At 33.2% G+C, this 25,454-nt stretch overlaps 1 protein-coding gene across 6 annotated transcripts in view; it reads right to left on the reverse strand.

Annotated features, from left to right (window-relative positions):
- Positions 1 to 698: 698 nt before the first annotated feature.
- The window catches only part of TRIQK (triple QxxK/R motif containing), a 248,048-nt gene continuing 223,292 nt past the window's right edge, over positions 699 to 25,454 (reverse strand). For all 6 annotated transcript variants that reach the window (XM_064384358.1, XM_064384359.1, XM_012476519.2 and 3 more), the window contains 2 exons: positions 9,090 to 9,175; positions 699 to 3,890 (listed from right to left, as the gene is read on the reverse strand). In XM_064384358.1, coding sequence (XP_064240428.1) covers positions 3,777 to 3,890; positions 9,090 to 9,175 — 200 coding nt within the window. In that variant the 3' untranslated portion in view covers positions 699 to 3,776. The remainder of the gene's footprint in view (positions 3,891 to 9,089; positions 9,176 to 25,454) is intronic.

Consider the following 25,454-nt stretch of genomic DNA (forward strand, 5'->3'; position numbering starts at 1 on the left):
TTATAGTTAAAATATGAACAAAATGGTAAGAATGTTCCTGTAGGTTGAATTCATCTGCTACAATTTTTTTTTTTTTTTACTGTGGGTTGCACTGATTCTAAATATAGTGTAAGTGGAACAAAATCTAGCAAACATCATTCTATCCAGGCTGCATTGGAGCAATTCTAATAAAAGAAGGCAGTGCTGCTAAGGGAGAAGTGGTAGGAATCTTCCAGAGAAGCCCCAGGTAAGTGTAAAGAAGTCTAATTGTTGGCAAGGAGAAAATACAAAATTATCTTAGGTAGTCTCTGGCTCAACAACTTTATGTTATGGATGTAATACATTAAAATGAGCACGTTTAATTTCTAGAAGTTTATTTCTGAGGCTCATGTGTCACACAATTTGCTCTACTGAATTATCATTGACTATATAATTTTAGAACCTGGAAAATATAGTGCTTTAGTAGTCACATAAACATTATAATGAAAATTTAGTTCTATTTTCATTTGGAGTGAAAATGCATGCTAAGTTGAATTCAGACGCTGGGTATAGTTTTTAATAAATTCTTAGATAAAAATAGCATATTTGATTCCCTAGAAAAGAGCAATGTTTCTATTTTATAGCGACCTTAATGCTAGTTGTCTTGATCTTAAAGAGACTCAGGATGAAACACATATATATCCCAGTACAACCAAGGACCACAAATGGTAAACACTGAGTTGATTGCTATTGTGATTTTAATTTTTATTTATTAAATTCAAACAATTTTTGATCATCTACTTTACACAAAGAACTGTGACAGACTCTGAGAGGACTAAAAGACATTAACTTAAATTTTAACATGCATTTATTAAATTTATATGGAGATGACTACACTACCGGAATTACAGAAATGAATAAGAACATACTCTCAAGATCTTACAGTCACTGGTTGGGGTGAGAGTATTTCTTCTGTCTTTAAAAAGATAGAAAATCTTGAAGTATTTTGCCACTTTAAAACAACAACCCACCCTACATTTGTACTAAAATAGGCTTTTGTTTGTTTTTAAACAAATTCTAGATGAGGTTATATTTTTACAATACTCTCTCTCATCTTAAATGAATTTATACATTCTTTACCCTGTCTAAACTTACATGCAAAATAAGAACCAGCAAGCCTTCAAACTTCAATCACAGTATTCCATAGGCTATATTTTAAGTCTATTGGATTAGTTGAAATTTATTTTGCTGAGTAAGTTAACAAATAGATTCTAACATTTAAAAAATCATTACGATTTTTTCTGTTTTTGTCTTCTGAATTACTCTGAGCAGTGAATTGTTGGAGGGAAAATACCCATGTCTAAAATTTGTGTCTGGTGCCAGTCTCAGATTTATGCCAAACACCACTCGGTATTCAAAAGTGTGGTCCCTTTAAAACAGCAGGCCGGATATCACCTTTCTGTCTTCAAAGATTCAAACCAGACTTTCAATCTGGGATTTCTCTACAGAGGGTTGGCTGCTTCCCAGTTAATGTGAGTTTTGCAAAATTTGCATTTCGTGGAAACAGTGTTGTGTAAACATATATTGTGTCACTTTACCTGCTATTTACTGAAATCAGAGAGTTTAGCCTTTGAAATTTATGGTTCTCCGGAGCCATCATAAATCAATCAGTCATACGAATGGACTAGCTGTAGACACAGGATATTAATAAAACTAAGCAAAGAAATTTGCCTCTAATTATACTGTATTTAGACTAATAATTATTACTATCAAAAACATTTTTCACCAAAAAACACCTCAAGGGTGAAACAGAATAGCAAAGTTTTTTTCAGGATGATGAATTTTCAAGCATTTCCAAGAGCATAATCACTTATTTTAAATAATGTAAATTCTGTTATATTTCATTTGGATAAGTATCTAATAAGCAATTATTACATACCCTTTCATTTAAATTACCACTGAAAACCAGAAATAATCTTTATTTAATATGACTGTTTTTAACACCATATGGAAAGGGAAATAACTAAATGAAAATTGTTCACGTAAATGTGATGGGTGTGGGGGGCGGAAAGCAGTATTTCTTGACATGTGGCATGTCACTCAGGATAGTAAAAGGCCCATCATATCCAAAATGCCAGCTTGGATATTCCCTTGCCACCCACTTGACGAACAGACATACCACATGGCATTAAATGCTGCAACCTTTCCTAAAAATGCCACTTGGATTGGTCCGCTGTGGTGAGTATATAAGAACTCTTGGTCTGTCTCTTGAGTTTGAGTTCAAAGGGAGGAGTCTAGTAAATAACACTGGCTAAATTTTGCCCTCAGATGTTTGGCATAAATGATTTGTGAGGATATTGGAACCTTTGGCTGTTTTCACACCAATGAAATAAATTATGCTACTTGAAAAAATTCTACAGAACATAATGCTACAGTCACATTCGACTTTTTGCAAAAGTACCAAAGAATATCTTTTAGAAACAGTGCTTATAAAGCCCTCTATACTCCTCGGATATTTCCCAAAGATTTCTTCTCTTGGCTAGTATGAAAACAATCTTAATATTTTATTTATTCTTCATAAATACAAAGTATATAATATAAAACACTTTGTGCACATGTTTCCAACAATTTCATTTTCTATGCATCTTTACATAAGGTAGTAGCTAATAACTTTCTGTAGACAGGTATTTTCCAGTTTCTAAGCTTTATGTGTTCACATGTTGTAAAAATACATTTAAAAATTGAATTACCAGTAAAAATATTGAATGTACAGGTCATTATGCTCCCACAAATGCAAAATACATTGAAAAATTATATAAACAGATAATTACATATGAAAATAATATGAGACATATATTTTCTTCTGTTATTTATTTTCTCCCTAAAAGAGTTCTAATTGATTAACTCTCAAGAGACAAAATGTAATTTTATAAAACAATTGTATCATTCAGATTTAGGAGAAAATCTAAGAAGATGATTCTGAGTAGGTAGGGTTTTTGCTATTACTATTATGTGAAGAAGACTGCACAATTAAATAACAGATTGTTACATATCTCCCTAACAAGAGGGGCAAACTGATACTACAAGCAGCCAGAATGACATAATTAAAATAGAATTTCAAGGTTATATTAATAGAGTAATAAGTTAATTAAAATCAAGATCAACTGAACTTTCTATTTACACCAGTTCAGACAGCCCAAGAGGAAAAGAACTCTATTTTAGAGACATATGTGACTCTTTGAGCTTCTGTCATCCAGGTGCCATTTCTGATGGAGCACATGTGCACTGAACAGTTGGCAAAGAAGGAAAAAGATTACTGTAGATGTATGTGCAGATAGTCGCTCTAATGATACACGTCGAAAGAGAGAGGGTCTTTGTTGTAAAATAAAAAATTTCCTATGACTTTTTGTTCTTTCTGAATGTGATTTGAATATGTTTCTGTAAATAAGAATATATACTTTTACTTATGATGTATATAGAACAAAAATAGACTTAGTAATTCTGTAAGTGATGGAATTACACACACAAATTGGCAACAACATTTGAAAAATTTAGGGTCTGGTTTCCATTTCATCTAAATGTATCATGTATAGAGTGTCTGTCAAAGCAGAATGACATATAAAAGTATCCAGGAGCACATATTCTACTGCATTGCTAGATAAGGGTCTTTTCTTGATAACCTATGCAACTATTTATTCTGCAAACTGAAAATATCAGCAGAGAGAATTAAAAATGTTGCAGTTTCAGTATTGAAAGTTTTGGTCCCAAAACGTGCTTTCATAAAGTTATTTCCCTTTCATGCATTGATTGCTGCTTAGCTAATCTTCATCTTGGTCCAGATCAGCATCAACATCTGTGGTGAGTCTGAGATAAAAGAAAGCATAGAAAGCCAGTAGGAGTGCCAATATAGCTGCAAGTACAAGGCCAACTTCCTGGGAAGAAAAAAAAGCAGACTTGAAATTGCTGAAAAGAGACTGGTTAATTTTATTAGTTTCACCAGATAAAACAAGCATATTATTCCACAGTTTAGAATGAGTAACTTGTACCTAATAATCATATTCTTTTTGTTTACCACTTTTTGCCATTAAGATACTTGTTTCGTACTTGGTAAGTCCCAATGAAATGGCAAATACATCAGTGGGTGAGTCATTGGTATTATTCTTTTTAGCTAATTTGTTTTTTCCTAATAGTAACAATAAAATTTATCATTTTAACATATTTTTATAATTTGGATATCAGGATGTTCCATACAAGCAATGCAGTTTGTATCTACACAGTTGATCTATTTTCTACTTGAGTGTGTTTAACTTTGTTGCTTCAATACATTTGGTATTAATGAAAACATTTGAACACAGATTTGTTAAATTATTCCTTTTCATTGAAAAGAAACAGTTATAACTGGTCTCTAGATTATATCTCTGTATACATTCTCATTACAAGTGACTTTGCTGAAACTCTAATTTTTAAATTCTAAAGTCTATAGTTTATATTGTAGGGGAACAAAACAGAATACTCTTCACTCATGAATCATGATACAGTGTAGTGTATCACAGCTGTGAAGGATGAGTCCAGATTTTTCATTTGTGATGTGATGTGGATTAATCAACTATACTGAAATACCAATTAAAAATTTACTCAAATATTGTGATGAAAATCATATTATCTCTCAAAAAGTATGTGTATGTATATATGTGTCTGTGTGTACACCTTCCAGAAACTTTCTTAATATTAACATATCATTTGGCTAAATCAAACAAACAAACAAATAAAGTGCCAGTTCAGTATCCTGAGGGGCCTAATACTATATTCTAATTTCTACTGTGTATTACGCCCTTTACCTCGCACTGTTTTACAGAGAAGCAATTCATTTACATTTAAATGAATATAGTTTACACTTCACAAGAAGATAAAGTCAGTAGTAATTAACTTTAAAAACATTAAAATGAATTTGGCTTATAACCACCATGAAATTTTTACATGAATGTTGAATTTACAAACAGATATTTTATACAGATGTTTAGCTTCATAACATTTATTTAGATTTCCAAACTATGAAAATAAATATTAATAAAAACCAAGAGGTTGAAAAACTCAGGTTAAAGATTTTTGTAAGATTTCATTTTTTAAATCTAATATACCCATATAATGTCAAAGGAAAGTGAATTTTTTCTTTCTTGCAGTTGAAACCCTTTGGCATCTCAAAAGGACATGGCAGCATCAGACAGGTTTCATTTATTTTCTTATATCCACAGCTGTGCTCCCAGACCCATCTGGTTACACAGCTACTAATTCTAAGAGGATGTAATGAACAAGTGACACACAACTGCAAACTCCATCTGTTCTGTATAGTGGACAACAAAACTGTTCAACAGCAGTCACCATTCACCCACACTTAATGCAAGAATTAAGTTTGTACTCTTGATTGGAGGCCATGATTCGTAACTTATTGATAATCAATTCTAATTGCTGCTTTTCAACTCCTTGTCCTTAAAACAGCTCTGTATCATTTCACTATAAACTTTCAGAGCATCTAGAGGCATGAAAAGGCTTTTAAGGGGTAGGAAATAGAGCATATTCATAGAACACAATTTCAGAAGACCCATTAATTCATTACATCTCTTCAATGTATAGTGTGGGTGTGGCTTAAAGGTACTGGGTGGAAATGTATAGCAAATAATTTTCTTCAAAAATCATCTCTTCATTGAGGAGACAAGCATTGTAGAGGCTGAATGTCTGGAGAGTTGAAACAATGGTAAAATTTGAAAATAATGCTTGCAGGATAATGGTGACACTAACCATAACTTAGCGACCTATAGGCATTTATGACGCCATTGTCCCCTTTAACCATTTTTATCTTTAAATCAAAAAGAACAAACATAACATTTCAAGCTGGCTCATCCTAAGGGGTTGCTGGCAGGATCTAGTTGGCACTTGAATATTTTATTTATGTGACAAAACTAAATTTGTGATCCTTATTCTTTCATTATAATTGTGCTTTTCATATAAACCTTTTAAATAAAAAAATCATCTCATTAACAAATGTAAAAATCCTTTCCTTTTAAATGCTAGAAAATATGGGTATTTACATTATGAAAAAAGTTATTGATGTTAGTGATGTTGTAATTCTTGAAAAATAATCTAATCGAGCAGCAACTAAATGGCAAACTTAGTTGTGAAAATAGCTTTTAGGTGGCACTCATTGCATTACTGGGCCATAAATTATGACATTTTCTTTATATTTATAAAACACAGAAAATGAAAAGTACCTTCTCAGTAGAAATCAAGTCTAGATTTCAGAATAATGTATTGACATCTTATATGAAAATTGCTAACTTTTCCCACAAAACACTTTCTATTACTAAACACATATTTACAAAAAGCACTAGAAGCCTCTGAGGGTTAAGCCCCTATTGTATAATTCTTCATGTCCCTAGCCTATGTTTCTCAATCAGTACTGTTGATTTGATACGGTAATTAAATCTGGAAGTGATTTCTTGTATGAACTCTTCCAAGATGATCATGTCTTATTCATCTTTCTTTTCACAGGTGCTATACTATTATGATATTTTTCATAATTTATAAATATGTAATAAAAGACTGATTGAAATTTATATGATCTTTATACAGGGATATTAAAATTAGTAATGTTTTTAAAACTTTACAACACTAATATCCATAATACTATCTCCAAAGCCAATCTGAGAACATTTTGTAATATATAATATGGTAACACGATGCACCCTGTAGGAGGTATCTTAAGGCCGATGACAAACGCTGAAGGAGAGACTTCCACAAACTGGAAATGGCTATTTCAAAAAACTATTTTCTCAATCATATAATAATTCATAAATGACTTCTATGAGTTCAATTCAATGTTCAATGTTTCTAGTGTATTACTGAACTCTTCTGACAACATTATGAGGTAAATGGCAAAGTTTCCATTTTATAACTGTGCCAACTTAGACTTAGCTAGAAAATGGCAAAAGGAAGGGGCAAATTCTAGGCCTCCTTATCCTGAGCTTAGTGCTGTTCTCATTGCTGTTATTTTTCTATCCATGTATCTGTTCATATTTTCTATAGATTTGAATTATATGAAGAGTATATCTATGATTCATTCAAAAGACTATGTAGTAAAGTGATAAGATATTACAATATTATGGTCATTCTGTATCAACTAGATAAGAGCAAAACATGTTTGATGTTCATTAGTCCTTAGTTGCTTCTCTGACATTATCAATATGAATAAAATCACTCACTGGGGAAATTAAAAAGCATTAAATGGCAATTGCTGAAAGAAACTTTGTTATTTAAAATTCTATGCCAAAATGACAAGGCAATCAAAGTTTGACAGGGCGAACTAATTAGTATGCCGGATTTGAAATGTAAACCACCTCAAGGTTCTGATTCTAAAAAGTTTCATATCATCTTAATAGGCTCTTCACACAAATTTTCAAGTAAAGTAAACAATATTTAAGGTTAAGGTTTTTGTTTTCCACAGGTTTACAAATCAAAATGATATCCTAGCTTATTAAAAAGGAGCTATGCTCTGATGTCAGTTTGAAAGTTTTCTGTAGATATCTTAAATATTAAATAAAATCTAAGAAAAATGTGTTCTCATAGAAAGATTAGTAAATTCTACAGCGTTTTTTAAAAAGATACTAGATAATTGCACTATAAGGTAGACCTCATCTCATCCTGGGAACATTATTACTTCTTCAAATTTAAAGAATAACAACAATTATGAGAGTAAATGTAAAAAAGATGTGTGTGTAGAAAGGTGGTATATGAATAAATAAATATCTGCACTATTTCTCAAATCCTAACATTTAACTTCTCATCATATTGTGCCACAAGAGGATTTTGTTTCCCCACATTTTTCTAAGAAACAAACAAACCAAAACAACAAAAGTCCCACTGTATTGTGAAAGATAAAAGTAAGTGACATATTGCCATTGAGGACAATGACAATGTTTTCACTTCAAGAAATGGTCATCAAGTAACCAAACATTAAAAAAAACTCAACACTGCTTTTTAAAAAGTCATGTCATAAAGAATTTTTTTAATGAATGAAACTTCACATGAAATTAGAAAAATACTTCAAAAGATGAACCTTCTTTTAAACAAAAAGGCAATTTACTTTTTTTCATTACAAACTACACACAGCACCGAAAAGGTGATGTTGTGAAAACATACTGCATCACACAACAATGCTTGATCAAAATCAGCAATCAGGAGCAAAAAGAAGGCAGTGTTTCATGATCATAATAGCAAATTCTGGAAAACAACCAAACATATCATCTGGCAGTTCAACAGCTGTTACAGCTTGGTAGTAATACCTTGGCATTTGCTGTAGGCTATAACTTAGAAAAATTGATTTTTCATCTGCCAGATAAAACCCAAAATCTCCTTTTAACATGTTAATATTTAAATAAAATATATGTACTAGTCGTTTTTATTTTACACCTTTGATAGTAGAGTTGCCAAATTAATTCTTCTATTAATAGTTTAATTCAACTCTCAATACCTGGCAAAAGATTGACATGGGCAATAATGTAAATGCAATTTATTGAGCTTCATTGTGTTAGCACATTAAATTAATATCTGCTAACATCATTCTCAGTTGCATTTATCCCTCTTAAGCAGATAAAACACTGGTATTCTGAAAGAACAAGTTTAGGAATGTCATTATAATTTCATCATAGAGTGCTGACAACAATAAGATAAGTAGAGCAAAATTACATGTATTAATGATCTCAGTACATATCATCACAACTACAGCTTAAACAACTATAAAATGAAATTTATTGAAAACAAAAGAAATTTTTGACTAAGGCCACATACATCACTGAAATGTCTGAATAATGCACACAGTAGCTAGAGAAAAAATAAATTGCAACTTTAAGTATAACTGATTCTCTTAAGTGACACCATTTTAAGACCCTTCAAAAATCTCGGAATAGGAAGGATGTTTTCCATTAAGTAAATTCTTCATAAAAACCTTCAAGTCTGGCATTCTATTTAGATTTTGAAATGTCATAAAACATTTAGAATTCAACATTTATGCAATCCAGTTTTAGAAAATGAAATGGCAGGCACATATCAAATTTTAAACTTATCAAATAGAGGTTTACCTTTATGCCTATTGCTGTTTTCCTTGCTTCTGCTTTTAATTTGGTTGCTCGTAAAATAGGTTTAGTTTTTTTGTAATCTTGTTTACCTAGAAAGAAATAGTTTCAGACAATGAGTTATGCTTGTATGTAATTCAACAATCATTTGAAATGTCAAAGAATGTTTAAATACAGTAAAACAGGGACACAGAGTTGCAAACAGTTCTCAGTTGTGGTAACCATAAACTTGTCACCAAAGGTCAACTTTTCCTTCTCTCTTAGTTTTTCAGGAAGAAGATACTGATGGACATCTTCAATTTGATGTATAGTGAATGTCAAAAAAGATAAAAACTTATTTTAGAGAACACAAAATTTAAAGTAAAGAAAATAAACCTTTGGAGGTATTTGGAAACAAATACACAAGTAAATGAGGATATGTAAGATCCCATTAATAGGTAAACTTTGTCTTCCTAAGTAAAAGAGTAACAGCTCATTATAAATGTATTTTATTTCGGACACATTAAGCATTCAAAAAATAAGTGAGAAATATCCCTAAGTTTTCTTTAAGTAAAAAACTAAAGAAAAAACCTATAAATACTTAACTTTTAGCCCCATCCTGAATTCATTAGAGAAATATGTATTTTTCTTTTGTTTCCTCTTAATAGAGAACAAAATTAATATGGCTAGATAGAAGTTATAGGATAGCTACATTTAGATATTAGTTTCAATAATCTCTTCCACATTTCACAGCCGAAAGCATCCAAAACTGAGTTAGTGCCGTAAAATTTCCTTTCTTTGTGTATCATCTAGTGACTGAAGCAAAGAGTAACAAAACAGGATTGCAAAGCCTGGGTAGAATATAGGTTTAACAACAAGAACAAGAATAGTAAAGCATTCATTAAAATGATATACCGTTTTGTTTAGCCAACTTTTAACTAGGAACTGAGTCAAAATGAGCCTTAAATATAATAATAAATACATTCTCAGAAAGAGTTAATACATGATTGTATAATCTCTCAGCTATTTTATATTCTTATTTTGCCTTATTTTCATCTTTTCCCTTTTCTTTCAATGACCAGTGCCTTTACAAAACTCATTGCTACATTCCTTTCATCTAAATAATACAAATTCTGACTTTAATTTCCACACCTTCTTCACATTGAAATAAATTTAAAAGCAGTTGGTCTGAACTCAAGTATATCATAAAAATTTAATGTGCCATATATCTTAATGTGTCTGCTAATGATTCAAAAGTATCTTTAAAATTTCATATAGAGTTTTAGAACTAGAAATGGTAGTCAAATGAGAGTCAAATGGATGGGCGTAGTGAAGAAACACTGTTATCTAAATCTATCTAACACTGTTAACTAATATCTAAATGTAGCTATCCTATAACTTCTATCTAGCCATATTAATTTTGTTCTCTTTATGTGTCCATTAGACACATAAAAGTTTGTTTGGCTGAAAAGCTAGGTATTTTGTTTTTAAAGGATTGTATGTTCTTTCCTTAACTGCTATTGTATAGAAATCATTCTGGATCAATGAGCATGCAGAAGCTTAATAAATATTATTTGATGATGGGGTTTGATGATTTAGAAATACGCCAATTGTCATAATATGTATCAAATGATCTAAATTTAAATCATGAAATGAACAAAATACAGAAAAACGTTACTCTGACCCATTTAAAATTAGCAATATTTAATTTTGATGAAAAAATCTTGACAAGTGTTTGCTCTGATTTCACATCTCAACAGTCAAACTATTCATGTCATTATTCCTGCTGAGATATAAACAATTCAGAACAATGAAAATGGTGACACCTCAAAGGCCTCCAGTCAGGGTTACAAAGCAAGTTTCTAATGAAAATTCTAAAAGAAATCTGAAGATTGTAGACTTAAAGTCAAAAAGTAATTTCTTGTTTTTTCTTTTTTTAAAAATTTATTTATTTATTTTACTTTAGGTGCATACTATGTCTGGTATTTCTCCCCATGTTATCTTGTATATGCCCTATAATAATCTCTTGATGTTATGGGGTGGGGGCGAATAAACAAACGTAAGAGGATTATCTTAACTCACACATTTTTTAATACAGCTATGCAATATTTTGTATAATGTATCTGTCACAAAACACACTCAGATATCTAAAAGTCAATACTAAAATAAGAAATTTATCACTCTAAATCAACTGCCATGTAACCATTGGTTAAATAACATATTCTATTTCAATTCACTCTTATATTCTTAGAGAATAATACTTCCAGATTTGTATTCAAGTTGATATCAACATTTGAAACTATATTTATAATAAAAAGACAGTATTAAAGGTTATTGTATTCCTGGTACTTTTCCAAGCAGTGCATCTGTCACAAATTTAGTATTCTCCTTGTCGACGATGATGTCCCAAAGTGTATATTGCAATATGTGGTTTTAGTTTACTAAGTGAAAACATTTACAGGAGTGTCTGCTAAGTTCTTTATAACTAAAACCAGATCATTCCATTGCACTCAAAGAGGTTTTCAACATTTAAATGTTTATGGCTTCGAGAAAGATACCTATGCCCACATGATTGTAAAAATTATAAAATATAGAAGTGCCTGCCTTTGGAGTACTTAAACCTAGGGAAAAAAAACCACACTTACATAATCTAGATTTTATATGTAGACTGTTCCTTGAACATACCTGATTTTGATTTTGGTTGTATCGGTAACGCAATAACCAAAGTAGCGATTTGACAGTTGCTCATTAAATCGTGTGTGGAGAGAAAAACTTGATAATTCAAGCCTATGAAGCCAGTCTTGGGCCTCAATCAAGTCCAATGCCTAAGCTTCCTTAGGAACAGTTTCTACTGCATTTTTCTGTGTATAAACTACCCTACTACTTCTTTATGTGTTTCATAATTTTAAACTGAAAATCAAACATATTTGATAATATAATGTGGAAACTCTGCAAACTAGATCACTCCTGAGGTTTGTTGTTACTGTTATTTGTTCTTTGTTGGTTGTTGTTAGAATCCCTTTGTTAAGTAATCTTTCTGAATTAATTCTCTAACGACTGTATTCAATAGTATATGATCACTGAAGTCTCTGCGTAGTTATCTCAGTGGTCATCTGCTGTGGTTTGAATGTATCCCACAAAATTCATGCTGGAAACTTAATTTTCAGTGCAACAGTGTTGAGAGGTGAAATCTTTAAGTGGAGAGTGGATTCTCATTCTCTCTTGGGCACGCTCTTTTGCCCTTTTGCCTTCCACTAAAGGATGATGCATTCACAAGGCCCTTGCCAGATGCAGGACCCTGAAGCTTAGACTTCCCAGTCTCCACAACTGTTAAGAAATAAATCTCTGTTCTTTACACATTATCCAATCTCAGGAGTTTTGTTAAAGCAGCACCAAACGGACTAAGACAGAAAATTGGTACCAAGAAGTAGGGCTGCTGCTATAACAAACACCTGAAAATGTGGAAGTGGCTTTGGAAATGTGCAAAGGGGAGGGGGGAAGAATTTGAAAGAGCAGGCTAGAATAAGCCTGTATTGCTTTGAAGGAAGGAATAAAGGTGATTCTGGCGGGGGGTGGTGCTCAGAAGAAATGAAGAGCTGTAAGGAAAGTCTGAATCTTCTTAAGGATTATTTGGGGTCATAATCAGAATGATGATAGAAACATGAAAAGTAAAGGCCATTTTGATGAGGTCTCAGATAGAAATGGGGGATATTTTATTGGGAACTGGATAAAGGCCATCCTTGTTATAAACTGGCAAAGAACATGTCTGAATTGCTTCGTTGTCATAGACTATATGGAAGACAGACTTTATGAGCAATGGACTAAAGTATCTGCCAGAATCAATTTCTAAGCAAAATACTAAAGGAGTTGTACGACTGCCTTTGACCTCATATAGTGAGATGCAAGAAAAAAGAAATGATTAAAAGGTAAAATTTACAATTAAAAAAGAAGCTGAAGGGAAAGATTTATAAAATTCTCAGCCTGGCCATGTAAAGAATAAAAACAGTGTGTTCAGGAGAGAATACTAAAGGTGTGACCAAGCAACCCTTTGCTAAAGAGATTACTAGAGAGAGAAGGGGACCACGTGCTATTCGTCAAGATAATGAGAGAAAGACCCCAAAGGCATTTCAGAGATCTCTGAGAATGTCCCTTCCAAAATAGGTCCAGAACAAGATCTTAAGGGCAAGGTCTCCAGAGAAGTGTCCAGGGGACCTCGGTATTCACTACCTGGAGTTGCTTTGGGACTCTGTTTCTCACATTCCAGCACAGCACCCCTCAGCCATGCCAGCTGTGGCTTAAGCAGATCCAGGTGAAGCTTGTGCTGCAGCTTCAGAGGGCACAAAGGATAAGTCGTAGCAGGGTTCACGTAGTTCTGATTCTACAGACCTGATGATTTCATGAGCTGTGGGGCCATAGGGACTTCCAACTAGATTTCAAAACATATACTGGACAGCCTGACGGACCAGTTAGAAACCTGTCACAGGGATGAAGCCACTGCAGGGAGCCCTGACTAGGGCAATGCCCAGTGAAGCCACAGGAGCAATGCCACCTCAGAGACTCAAGAATTATAGAGCTACCAGTGTGCACTTGCAGTCTGGGAAAGAACAGGGCAAGAGACTCCAACCTGTGAGTGCTGCTGGGTGGTTTGAGCCCAGAAAAGCCATATGGGGAGGGTTGCCTGAGGCCTTGTGGGCCCAATACCTGCCCCAATGTGACCAGGATGTGGGACATGGAGTCAAAGGATATTATTCTCCAGCTTTAAGATTTAATGTTTTCCCTGTTGGGTTTTGGTCTTGCTTGCAATCTGCTACTCCTTTTTTCTTGCCTATTTCTCTCTTTTGGAATGGGAATGTCTGTGTTATGTTTGTGCCAACATAATATTTTTTTTTTTTCTTTTTTAGGTGTTTCACTCTTGTCGCCCAAGCTGGAGTGCAATGGTGTGATCTTGGCTCACTGCAACCTCTGCCTCCCAGGTTCAAGTGATTCTCCTGCCTCAGACTCCCAGGTAGCTAGGAATACAGGCATGAACCACCACGCCTGGTTAATTTTTGTATTTTTAGTAGAGACAGGGTTTCGTCATATTGGCCAGGCTAGTCTCGAACTCCTGACCTCAAGTGATCCACCCGTCTCAGCCTCCCAAAATGCTGGGATTACAGGCATGAGCCACTGTGTCTGGCCCCAGCATTGTACTTTGGAAGTAGATAATTTGGTAATTTGGTTAATTTCACAGGCTCACAGATGGAGAGGAATTTGCCTCCAGATGAACCATGCTTTGAGTCTTAGTCATATCTGATTTCAAATGAGACTTTGGATTTTGAAATTTTGAGTTGATACTGGAAGGAAGTAAGACTTTTGGGACTATTGGGACGGAATGAATGTATTTTCACTGTAAGAAGGGCATGAACTTTGAAGGCCAGGGCTGGAATGCTGTAATTTAAATGTGTTCTGAAAAGTTCATGTGTTGGAAACTTAATTTCCAGTTCAACAATGTTGAGAGGTGGGACCTTTAATAGATGATTAGGTCATAAAGGCTCTGCCCTCATGAATGGATTAGTTATCACAGGAGTGGGCTCATGATAAAAAAATGAGTTTGGTCCCTTTCCTCTTGCTCTCCTGCATGTGCTCTTGTCCTTTATTCTTTCCCATTAGGATGATGCATTAACTTTTGACTTTCCAGACTGCAGAACTTTAAAAAATAAATTTCTTTTCTTTATAAATTACCCAGTCTCAGGTATTCTGTTATAGCAGCACAAAATGGACTAAGACATCATGTAATGACTGGACAGATATTTCCTTATAATGCTTTGAACCACTAAGTCTCCTAGTTTTGCTGAGGAGCTATGTGAGTATTTGTGTGTGTCTCTGTGTATGTGCATGTGGGTATATGTGTATATTTTTGTGTTGGGGTACATCTCCATGCTATAACAGAAGTTAACAGTTATGCCTTAGCCTTCACTTCTGCTTGTGAAGAGCCTGAAGTCCACCAAGAGGTAAGAGATTATAGGCTTCTCAAATCCTTAATGGGCATGGCATAGCCCTGCTCATGCACATGGCCTTCTAGATTCCGAGGAATCTTTGTCAGACCTTTTAAAAAATTCTATGGGCATCTCATTCCCTTGTTTTTGCTTTTAAGTTTTTTGGTCAGTCTCATGTTTAACCCTAACTAGTAATGATGCTTCAGGCAGCTACGATGTTAAACAGTTGTAGTTCATTGTTTTTGTCAAATGCCACAGAGAAAGGGCTCTTCATGCAGAGTTAGCTCTAAGTAAGGTCAAATAAAAACAAGTTTTGAGAAAGGGGCTTTTCAGTGAATTTCCAGACTGGTCAAGTAGTGACAAGTCTTGAAGATGGGAGTTTTGCATATCTCTAAATGCATTTTGCCTTCTACGATGGCTACTATACTAACATCTTCCCTAACTTCTGTAGTTGCAAGGCTGAAGAACAGAAGATAGCATTAAGGCAAGTTAAAACATCACAAAGATTGCAGATATTACTGAGATTCACCTGTTTTTCTTGAGTAAACACTCCTTAGATGGTTGTAAGAGTTTAGTTAATTTTCGGGTTTCTGGAAAACATTGATTTTGATAGTTTTTACCAGTGTTCTCATTGGCTTTACATAAAAGCAGATTTTCAGAGGTTCTTACTTTTCAATCAAGAAGTACTTCTCCTCCATAACTTTACTTTTACTGTCATCACATTTAAAGTTAATTTGTTGAATTTTTACATTGATTTTCATTTATTAACGATTTTTATAATAACCATAAAATAGTTAGAATTTAATGGCTGAGTAAAACAGAGGTTGCTGCTTAAAAGCTCAGTGTTGGTAATCTATCAGATATTGCAGGCTGAATCTTTCAAATGCTTTTTGTTTTTTAACTTAATTTTTGCAGTCACGTAATAGTGTATATATTGATGGAGTTCATGAGCTATTTTGATACAGGCATGCAATGCATAATAATCACAATAGGGTAAACGGAGTATCCATCCTCTCCAGAATTTATCCTTTCTTTGTGTTACAAACAATCTGATTATACTTTTTTCATTGTTTTTAAGTGTACAGTAAGTTTTATCAAATACCAGATCTTATTCATTCTAACTAACAATATTTTTGTACCCATTAACAATTCCCACTCCTTCCACCCCCTCCCCACTACTTTTCCCAGTCTCTGGTTACCACTCTTCTATTCTCTATTCCCATGAGTTCAATTGTTTAAATATTTTTAGCTCCACAAATAAGTGAGATGATGCCAACTTTGTCTTTCTGTACCTGGCTTATTTCACTTGACAGAATGACCTCCAGTTCCATTCAATTTGTTACAAATGACAGGATCTCATTCCTTTTTTCATGAGTGAATAGTACTTCATTGTGTATAAATACCATGTTTTCTGTATCCATTCATCTATTGATGGACACTTAGGTTACTTCCAAATCTTGGCTATTGTGAATAGTGCTGCAGTAAACATAAGAGTATAGATATATTTTTGATATCCTGATTTTCTTTCTTTTGGGTATATACCTAGCAGTAGGGTTATTGGATCATCTGGTAGCTCTATTTTTAGGTTTTTGGAGAACTTCCAAACCATTTTCTATAGAGGTTGTACTAATTTACATTCCCATCAACAGCATATGAGGGTTTTCTCTTCTCCACATCCTCACCAGTATTTGTTCTTGCACCTTTTGGATAAAAGCCATTTTAACTGGGGATGATATTTCATTGTACTTTTTGATTTGCATTTTTCTGATGATTAATAATTTTGAGCACCTTTTCATATACCTGTTTGCTATTTGCATGCTTCTTTTGAGAAATGTCTATTCAAATCTTTTGCCCATTCAAAACTCAGATTATTAAATTTTTTTCTATTGTGTTGTTTGAGCTCTTTATGTATTCCAGTTGTTAATCCTTTGTTAGATAGTTTGCAAATATTTTCTCCCATTCTGTGGGTTGCTCCTTTCACTTTGTTGATGGTTTCTTTTGCTGTGCAAAGGAAAAGTTTTTTAATGTGATGTGATCCCACTTCTTCATGTTTGCTTTGGTTGTCTGTGCTTGTGACTAAAGATATCTTTGTCCAGCCCAATTTCTTGGAGAGGTTCCCTAATGTTTTCCTTTAGTAGTTTCAGAGTTTGAGGTTTAAGATTTAAGTCTTTAATCCATTTGATTTGATTTTTGTATTTGGTAGAAGATAGGGTTCTAGTTGCAGTCTTCTGAATATGGATATCCAGTTTCCCCAGCACAATTTTTTGAAGAGACTGTCCATTCATTAATGTATGTCTTAACACCTTTGTCAAAAATGAGCTCATTGTAGATGTAAGAATTTGTTTCTGGGTTCTCTATTCTGTTTCATTGGTGTATGTGTCTGATTTTATGTGAAAATCATATACTGTTTTGGTTACTATGTTCTGCAGTATAATTTGAAGTCAGTTAATGTGATTCCTCCAGTTTTGTTCTTTTTGCTCAGGATGACTATGGCAATTCTAAGGCTTTTTTGGGTTTAATATAAATGTTAGGATTTTTTTTTTTCTATTTCTGTAAAGAGTTTCATTGGTATTTCATTAGAGATTGCATTGAATTTGTAGTTTGCTTTGGGTAGTATGAGCAATTTAGCAATATTGATTTTTCCAATCCATGAACAGAAATACTTTTCAATTTTTTTATATGTTCTCTTCAATTTTTTATCATTGTTTTATAGTTTTCATTATAGAAATCTTTAACTTCTTTGCTTAAGTTTATTCCTAAGTATTTTGTTTTATTAGCAGCTATTATAAATGGGATTACTTTCTCAATTTTTTTCAGACTCTGCGATTTTTGTATGTTGATTTTGTACAAAAATCAACTCTTGCAACTATACTGAAATTGCTTAACTGTTCTAATAGTTTCTGGTCAAATTTTTTGTTTTTTCCAAATAATAAGACCATATCATCTGCAAACATGGATAATTGGATTTCTTCCTTTACAATCTGGATGTCCTTTATTTCTTTGTCTGATTGCTCTAGCTATGACTTCTAGTACTATGTTGAATAATAGGGACAGAAAGTGAGCAGTCTCATTTTGTTCCAGATCTTAGAGAAAGGGTTTTCAGTTTTTCCCCATTCAGTATGATACTAACTGTGGGTCTATCATAAATGGCTTTTATTATGTAGAGATATGTTATTTCTATACCCAGTTTTTTTTTTTTGAGGGTTTTTTATCATGAAGAGATATTGAATTTTATCAAATGATTTTCACTGTTAATTGAAAGGTTGTGTCCTTCATTTTACAGATATGATATATCACATTGATTAATTTGTGTATATTGTATCATCCTTGCATCCCTTAGATAAATTCCACTTGCTCATGTTGAATAATCTTTTTAATGTGTTGTTGGACTTTGGTTTACCAGAATTTGGTTGAGGATTTTTGCGTCAATTTCATCAGGGATACTAGCCTGTAGTTTTAATGTGTCCTTGTGTGTTTTTGGTATCACAGTAATACTGGCCTTGTAAAATGAGTTTGAAAGTATTCCTTTCTCCTCTATTTTTTTGGAAGTTTGAGTAGGATTGATATTATTTCTTCTTTAGATGTTTTATAGAATTCAGCAGTGAAGCCATTGGGTTCTGGGCTTTTTCTTGTTGAAAGACTTATTATGGCTTTGATCTCATTACTTGTTATTGTTCTATTCAGGTTTTGGATTTCTTCATGATTCAATATGGTGAGTTGTATGAGTATGGGAATTTATCCATTTCCTCTAGGTTAACTAATTTATTGGCATTTTGTAACCCAGAGTAGCCTCTCCTTTTTTTGAATTTCTGCAGTATCACTTGTAATGTCTCCTTTTTCATTTCTGATGACATGCACACCAAGTCCACTGGTTCTGAGCCCAGCAAAGAACCAGGACTTGCCAAGGAATTTCAGTCTTTGTAGCCTAGACTGCCTTTCAAGTTTATCTAGAATCCCAGAGCCTTTTAGTCCATGGTGATAGGGCTTGCTGAAACTCAGGTATGTACCACCGGGATAGAAGACTCATCTTTGGCTAGGACTAGTCTAAATGCTCCCTCTTTGGGTACCAGCTAAGTTCTTCCCTGTGTGGCTTTCTATACTGTGACAGGGCAGCACTGAGTTCCAATGCAAATTCCCACAATCGCTGCACTCTGCCTCCTCCAGCTACACAGATTCTCTCTCAACACAACATGGCCAATGGTGAATTATGGGAAAGGGGTGGTGTAGGTGGCTCAAGATTGTCTTTCAAACCCCTACTTCAGTGCCTCTTTCCTTAATATGATGTTAAAGCCAGGTTCCAGTTCACCCGATTTTTGGTTCTTATGAAGGTGATTTTTGTGTGGATAGTTATTCAGTTTGGTGTTTCCGTTGGGGGATGATCACTAGAAGATTCTGTTCAGCTATTTTGCTCATGAGGCTAATTTCTTATATACAGCTTATATTTAAGTAATTTTATAATATTTCAATGTGACAAACTGTCCTTTAATTAGTATGTTTAGATGTTTACATTTAATAAAACTATTGGTATGTTTTCATTAAGGTCTACATTTTATTATTTGTTTCTCTTTGTTCCCTTTGATTTTATTGTTCTTTCATTTTCCCTCCTTTTTTTTGGATTGCTTGAACATTTTTTAGTATTCCATTTAAATTATGTATTGTGATTTTGACTCTAGATTAATGTTGTAATGATTGCCCTAGAAATTATATAATATATACCTAAGTTTTCAGACTAACTCAAATCACTTTTTATTCAATTTTCTATTTTTAAATATATTCTAAATTATCTAAAATTTTAACATTTTACAAACTTCAGTAATCCAATACATTTCACATTTTAATGTAATGGAAATAAGAAGTGTATTCCTCTGTAGTGCTGGTTTTGCTAATTATTGTTTATATTATTTGACTTTGCTGTGCTCATTTATGAGCAGCTTAGACATTTGTCATTGGTTATGGAAGTTTTATCCAGATAGTAGATTTTTTAAATAATTCAGGCACTTAAATGCCTTCTTACAAGGAATTACGCAAGTGAATATACTATTGTAGCACAGGTGTTTTTGATAATTAAATGCCAGGCAAGATATTGGTGTCTCTGCTTGATGCATGTTTTTATTATAGCCTAATAGTTTTGCAATAAAATGTGAAAGGTACATGCATAGTTAGAATGATTATTATACTCTGGTTGCTGACATTTTATATTAATAAAAACTGCAGGCTATATGTGTGCCTGTGATTCTGTTTTAGAATAAAATTTCCTACTACTCTTTTCTCATGTTGTGATTAGTTTAATTGAAGAGTATCCTGAAATTGCTAGATCTATACCATTAATAAGATGGTTATCATAGTTAATCACTTATTTGTATCAATAAATTTTTCTTAATTGTGTGCAACAAAACAAAGTACAGAAATGAGTATTATGTTCAGGTTGATAACTAATGTGTAAATGAAACTGGTCAACTGCCTGTTATTTCAAACCTTATATAAAAGACAAACAATAAACAAAAATTGCTCAATTTGTCAGGTGATAAAAAGCACTAAAAAGAAGAATACAATTGGCAATGGGCAGACAATGAAAGGGAGATAGATATTGTTTTAGATAGGGCAGTCAAAGAAGTCCTCCCTCATAAGATTTCATTTAAGCTTATACTTGAATGAAGTTAGGAAATAAGCCATGTGGGTAGCTGATAGAAACAATTTTAAATACTGGAAATATCAAAGTGCAAATATTCAAAAAACACTAACTCTTAGAAAAAGTTTAACAGATGAGTTGATTAAAAAAAAAATTCAATGGCAGACTCAGTGGTCCAGAACAGACCCTATGTTCATTTCCCAATTTTTGAATACATGGGCTCAAATGATAACCTGGAAATAGATGGGATCTCCAGCATGGTTCCCTAATATGTGATATAACAGCTATTTTGTTAGTGAGTGTGAAGTAGAAATATTACTCCCTTTCTTTACTAAAATGGTAAAGAAAAGGAAATGTACACTCCAGGGGAAATTTCAGAGGCTGACTATATCACGACAAATTTTATACATGCAGTCACACTGATTATTTTCACTGGCCTCGTTATTTCCTCATTGCAATTAATTATATCATAGAAACCAACTGAGTACTACTGAAAATTTAAACTTCCAGTAGAATTTTCTTACTGTAGCAGAATAATAAAGTCCCTAGCACATGGTCACAACTATCCAATTAACCAAGCCAATGTATTTTTCTCAAGCCTGTTCACAGATACTGCAAGAGGCTGTCTGTCCTTACTGGAAAGGACAGCAGTATACTTACAGTCCTACTGCAGGAGTAGATTAACTCCACATCTCAGTGTTAAAAATATGATTCCCAGAAATTTCAACTGCTTCACAACCCCACAATGTATCACAATGACAATGATATGATATGTCTTGGAGAAGCCATGAAAAGTATCTGAGATACTTCATTCAGATATATACATAAGAGAGACAATCATTAACATTCTATTAAAAGAGGTTTGTTATCTAAATCTAATTTATGGAAGTCTGCGTGTTGGAATTGTCTCCCAGAATTAAAGGTCAACTCACCACACCCTATTTACCATTACCATCACCAGTAAGCAGGGTGCGCAGGCTCAACTTTTTAAAAAATAAAAACAACACTCACATTACTTGATAATGTCATGCATCTATACTTCTGTTACAACACTCTTTTACTAGGCATATGTTGCAGGGAAATCTGTACGTGTAAATCAATGAACAGACATGTTTAGAAATATTAATAAAAGCGTTGTTCATATAGTGCTCACAGAAGAAAACTGAGAATAATCTATAATTGTCCAAAACCAGGAGAATATAAGAAAAAAACATATATAGAAAAAATGGAATGCAATAAAGCATAGAAAATGAATGAACTATATCGACGGCCATAAACAAGAAAAAAACCCTAAAACAAGATGTTCAGTAGAAGCAAATTTTATAACAATATATACAACAAGATTTCATTTATATAAAGTTCACCTACATAAACTGACAAAACTAAACAATAGATTATTGGCACAAATTTAAGTGGCAAATATATAAAGAGAATTAATACAAAATTAATATTGTGGTTATCTCTGAGAAAGATGGAGGGCCCTGCAATTGCGATGGAGTATATAAAAGGCCTCTTAGCTACTGGTGTATTTTCAACTTTTAACTTGGATAATGAATCACGGTTGTTCATGTTCTTGTTTTCTAAACCTGTAATACTTAGTTTTATCTATGTAGGGAACCTGAAAAGTTTCTAGAGTTGAGTAGAGCATGGGACAATAAAAGGTTCTCCAGTAGATTGCTGTGACAGATACTCTATCTCTTGGAGTCTATGACATGGTAGATTCAGTGGAATCTGTTAGCTAACTGAGACATAGAAGCAAGCCTTCAGCAGTTCCCAATAAAAGAAAAGTGTCAGTCTCTAGGGTATTTGAACAGTATCATACCTCCTTCAGCGTATGTAACATCACTAAGAAACAACTCCTGGATTGCTACCAAATGGATGGAGAACTGACTACCTGGTCATGAGACTCAGGGATCATCTGTCCTGAGCTACCAGTCATGAACTAGAGGTTATCTAGTTCAATAAACTGTAAGATTAGGTAAACAAGTTTAACATTAAAAAGCGTTTGTTGATAGATCTTTATCATATTCTCACACCAGCTAGAAGTAGACTGCTATGGTACTATAGCTATCATTGGAGATAAACCCAAAGGACAATGAAAAAGAGAAATTGTCCCAGTGGCCAAAGTTTGAGTATTACATTTTGTTCAGTTTACCTGGAAACAGAGGTAACCTAAGAAAAGATACAATACTAGTTCTCCTGAATTGAAAGTTGAACTAGCCACCTAGGCAGTTTGAATTCTACATACCTATAAGTAAACTAGTAAAATGGGCAATCATGGCGTTGGCTGAGGAAATTTATGCTGGTTATCAAGGTCCATTGAAATGATTTGCTAATATATAATGCATGTCAAAAGGAATATGGGAAGATGTAAGAAAATTCCTGGGACAACTCAAGTACTACTTTGACCAATGATAAAATTTTATACAATTTTTAAATTTTTGAAGGCAAAAACCCTCAGCAAACTAAGATTCTTGACCTGAGAGTCAAACTAAGAATATCTAAAATGAATACTGAAGAAGGAAAGTCATAAGTTACAACTGCTATGACCAACTAGAGTACTGAGAATGACAGCTGGAACCTATATTTCTTTGCTTGCTCCTAGAATGTAACACTCATTTTCCCTACATAACCAATTTTCCTGTAAAATCACTATTATCAAAAATTTAAAAACATTTCTTCCTCTTCTTTTAGGCCAGATCACAATAGAATAAAAGGAAGACCCGATGTCACTTAAGATCCTGGACTTAGTGAACAGCAGCTCAAGCTTGATTGGGATATATGTTTGGGTAGCTGTGGAGGGTGCTGGAGATATCCTTAGATCATTTTCAGAATTATTTTCTTTTTTTTTTTCTTTTTGAGACAGAATCTTGCTCTGTCACCAGGCTCCAGGCTGGAGTGCAATGGCATACTCTCGGCTCACTGCAACATCCGCCTTCACAGAAATTCATCTTGAAATAACATGAAAACAGGAGAGAAAGAGATTGAGATTGATTGATTGATTCCAAAATATAAGGGAAAAGGAACAATTTTTGAAGGGATTGACATAAGTTGGAGTTTTGACACTGAAGGACTTTCTCTTTCTACCATCATTTCTATTTTTTGTTTTTCTCTGGAATTATGGCTATTTCCTTATATGGCTCACATCTTATAAAACTAAGACCAAAGTAGAATGTATACTTCTTCCTGGGATCATTTTAAACATCCTTCTCATTCCCTAAAAGATTACCTTCGTGATTGGTTTCTTCCAATCACGAGGGTAATCTTAACAGAAGACAAAGAGGTAATCTTAATAGAAGGTAATCTTAATAAGACAAAGATTCACTTAATAATGTATGTACAGCTCCCAATTCAAGCAACTTTAACAAACCAAACTTGTTTGTCTCTGTATCCACCTGTTAAATATAGTTTAAAAATATATTCTTGAAAATTCATGGTACATAACCAACAGAATTTCCTGCTTCAAGTCTTAAACAGGGATTATGAGTATTAACTAAAAGTAGAGTCATTATTAAAAAGCAAACATCAATGCAAAAGAATTTTCAAATTATGTCTGGAGTTTTTGGTAGCAAAGATGGTAGCACACAAATTCATAATTTTTACTTGCATATACTGTACAGAAAATCTGTAGTATCTGCTTTGTAAACAAAATACTTTAAAAGCCATTTTAAGTTATAATTTCTAATTAGTAGTTATTATCTGTGTTAAAACTCCTTTTGCTTATATATTAGTATGAATAAAACATGTTTAACTCTGGCATTAGTACTATCCGTATAAAAAACACACGCACACATTTAAGTACATACAAAGATATCTCCTAAAACATATATTAATGTTGATAGGTATGAAACATATATTTAATACAAATTATAACTATTTTAATACCTTATTACCATTTACAGTTCCTCATATTACACTATTTTAGGGATAAATACAGTCATTTATATGTTCTAAAATCTTTTTTATGCCAGGAATTATTTCATATTTAAAGTGATCATTTTAACTATGATATGGTTTTTCATGGGAGTTTCCTTAGTTTGATTTAAAAAATACACTATTTTACTGCTTTTGGCTCTTTGCTGTTCAATTCCTTACCCTTGCCAGAAACAAGACTACATCTTTGCCCTTTGTTGATATTGCTGCTCAAGCTCATTATCATGTGAATATCTGGTTATTGTTTTATGAATGTTCATTTTCTAGAAGCTCACTGTTTCTTTCTCAACAGCCAACTTTACACTAGCCACACTCATTATCATCATGTGGCAGTACTGCTCTTCCTCTGCCTTCGCTGCTTTAAAAATTAATGCACTGTTATTTTCTGAATACTGCATAAGCTGCTTATGAGTACATTATGCTATCAAGCAAGCACATGCAGAAAAGCTTCCTAAACTGTTATTCTTTCAATGAAAATACAGCTGGTTCTGCTTCAAAGGCACATCTTTTCACCTGCAAATGGACTTGCTCCTGTACTTATTCCTCAATTCATTGTCTTTTATTTGTGTCTAGAAATCTTTAATTGCCTTTAATTAGAAAAAAGTAAATTCAGTGCTTTAATCTTGCAAATACATTCAATCATAATTCTGTCTGGGATGAATACCAAATTCTATTCACGGTCTGATCTCTATAACAAAGATATATAATTTATTGTCCATTTATATAGACCATACCAATTATGATACAATAGTAAAGTAGAAAGATAAGAGTCAAAATATTTGAAAAGAAAAATTTGCAATCTAAATTTAATTACTCAAATGAATTATTGGAAGATGAGTTATTTACAGCATGCCA

Source organism: Aotus nancymaae, unplaced genomic scaffold (genome assembly GCF_030222135.1).
Source record: "Aotus nancymaae isolate 86718 unplaced genomic scaffold, 86718_ANA_hifiasm-v0.15.2.pri h1tg000036l, whole genome shotgun sequence".
Taxonomy (NCBI): Eukaryota; Metazoa; Chordata; class Mammalia; order Primates; family Aotidae; genus Aotus; species Aotus nancymaae.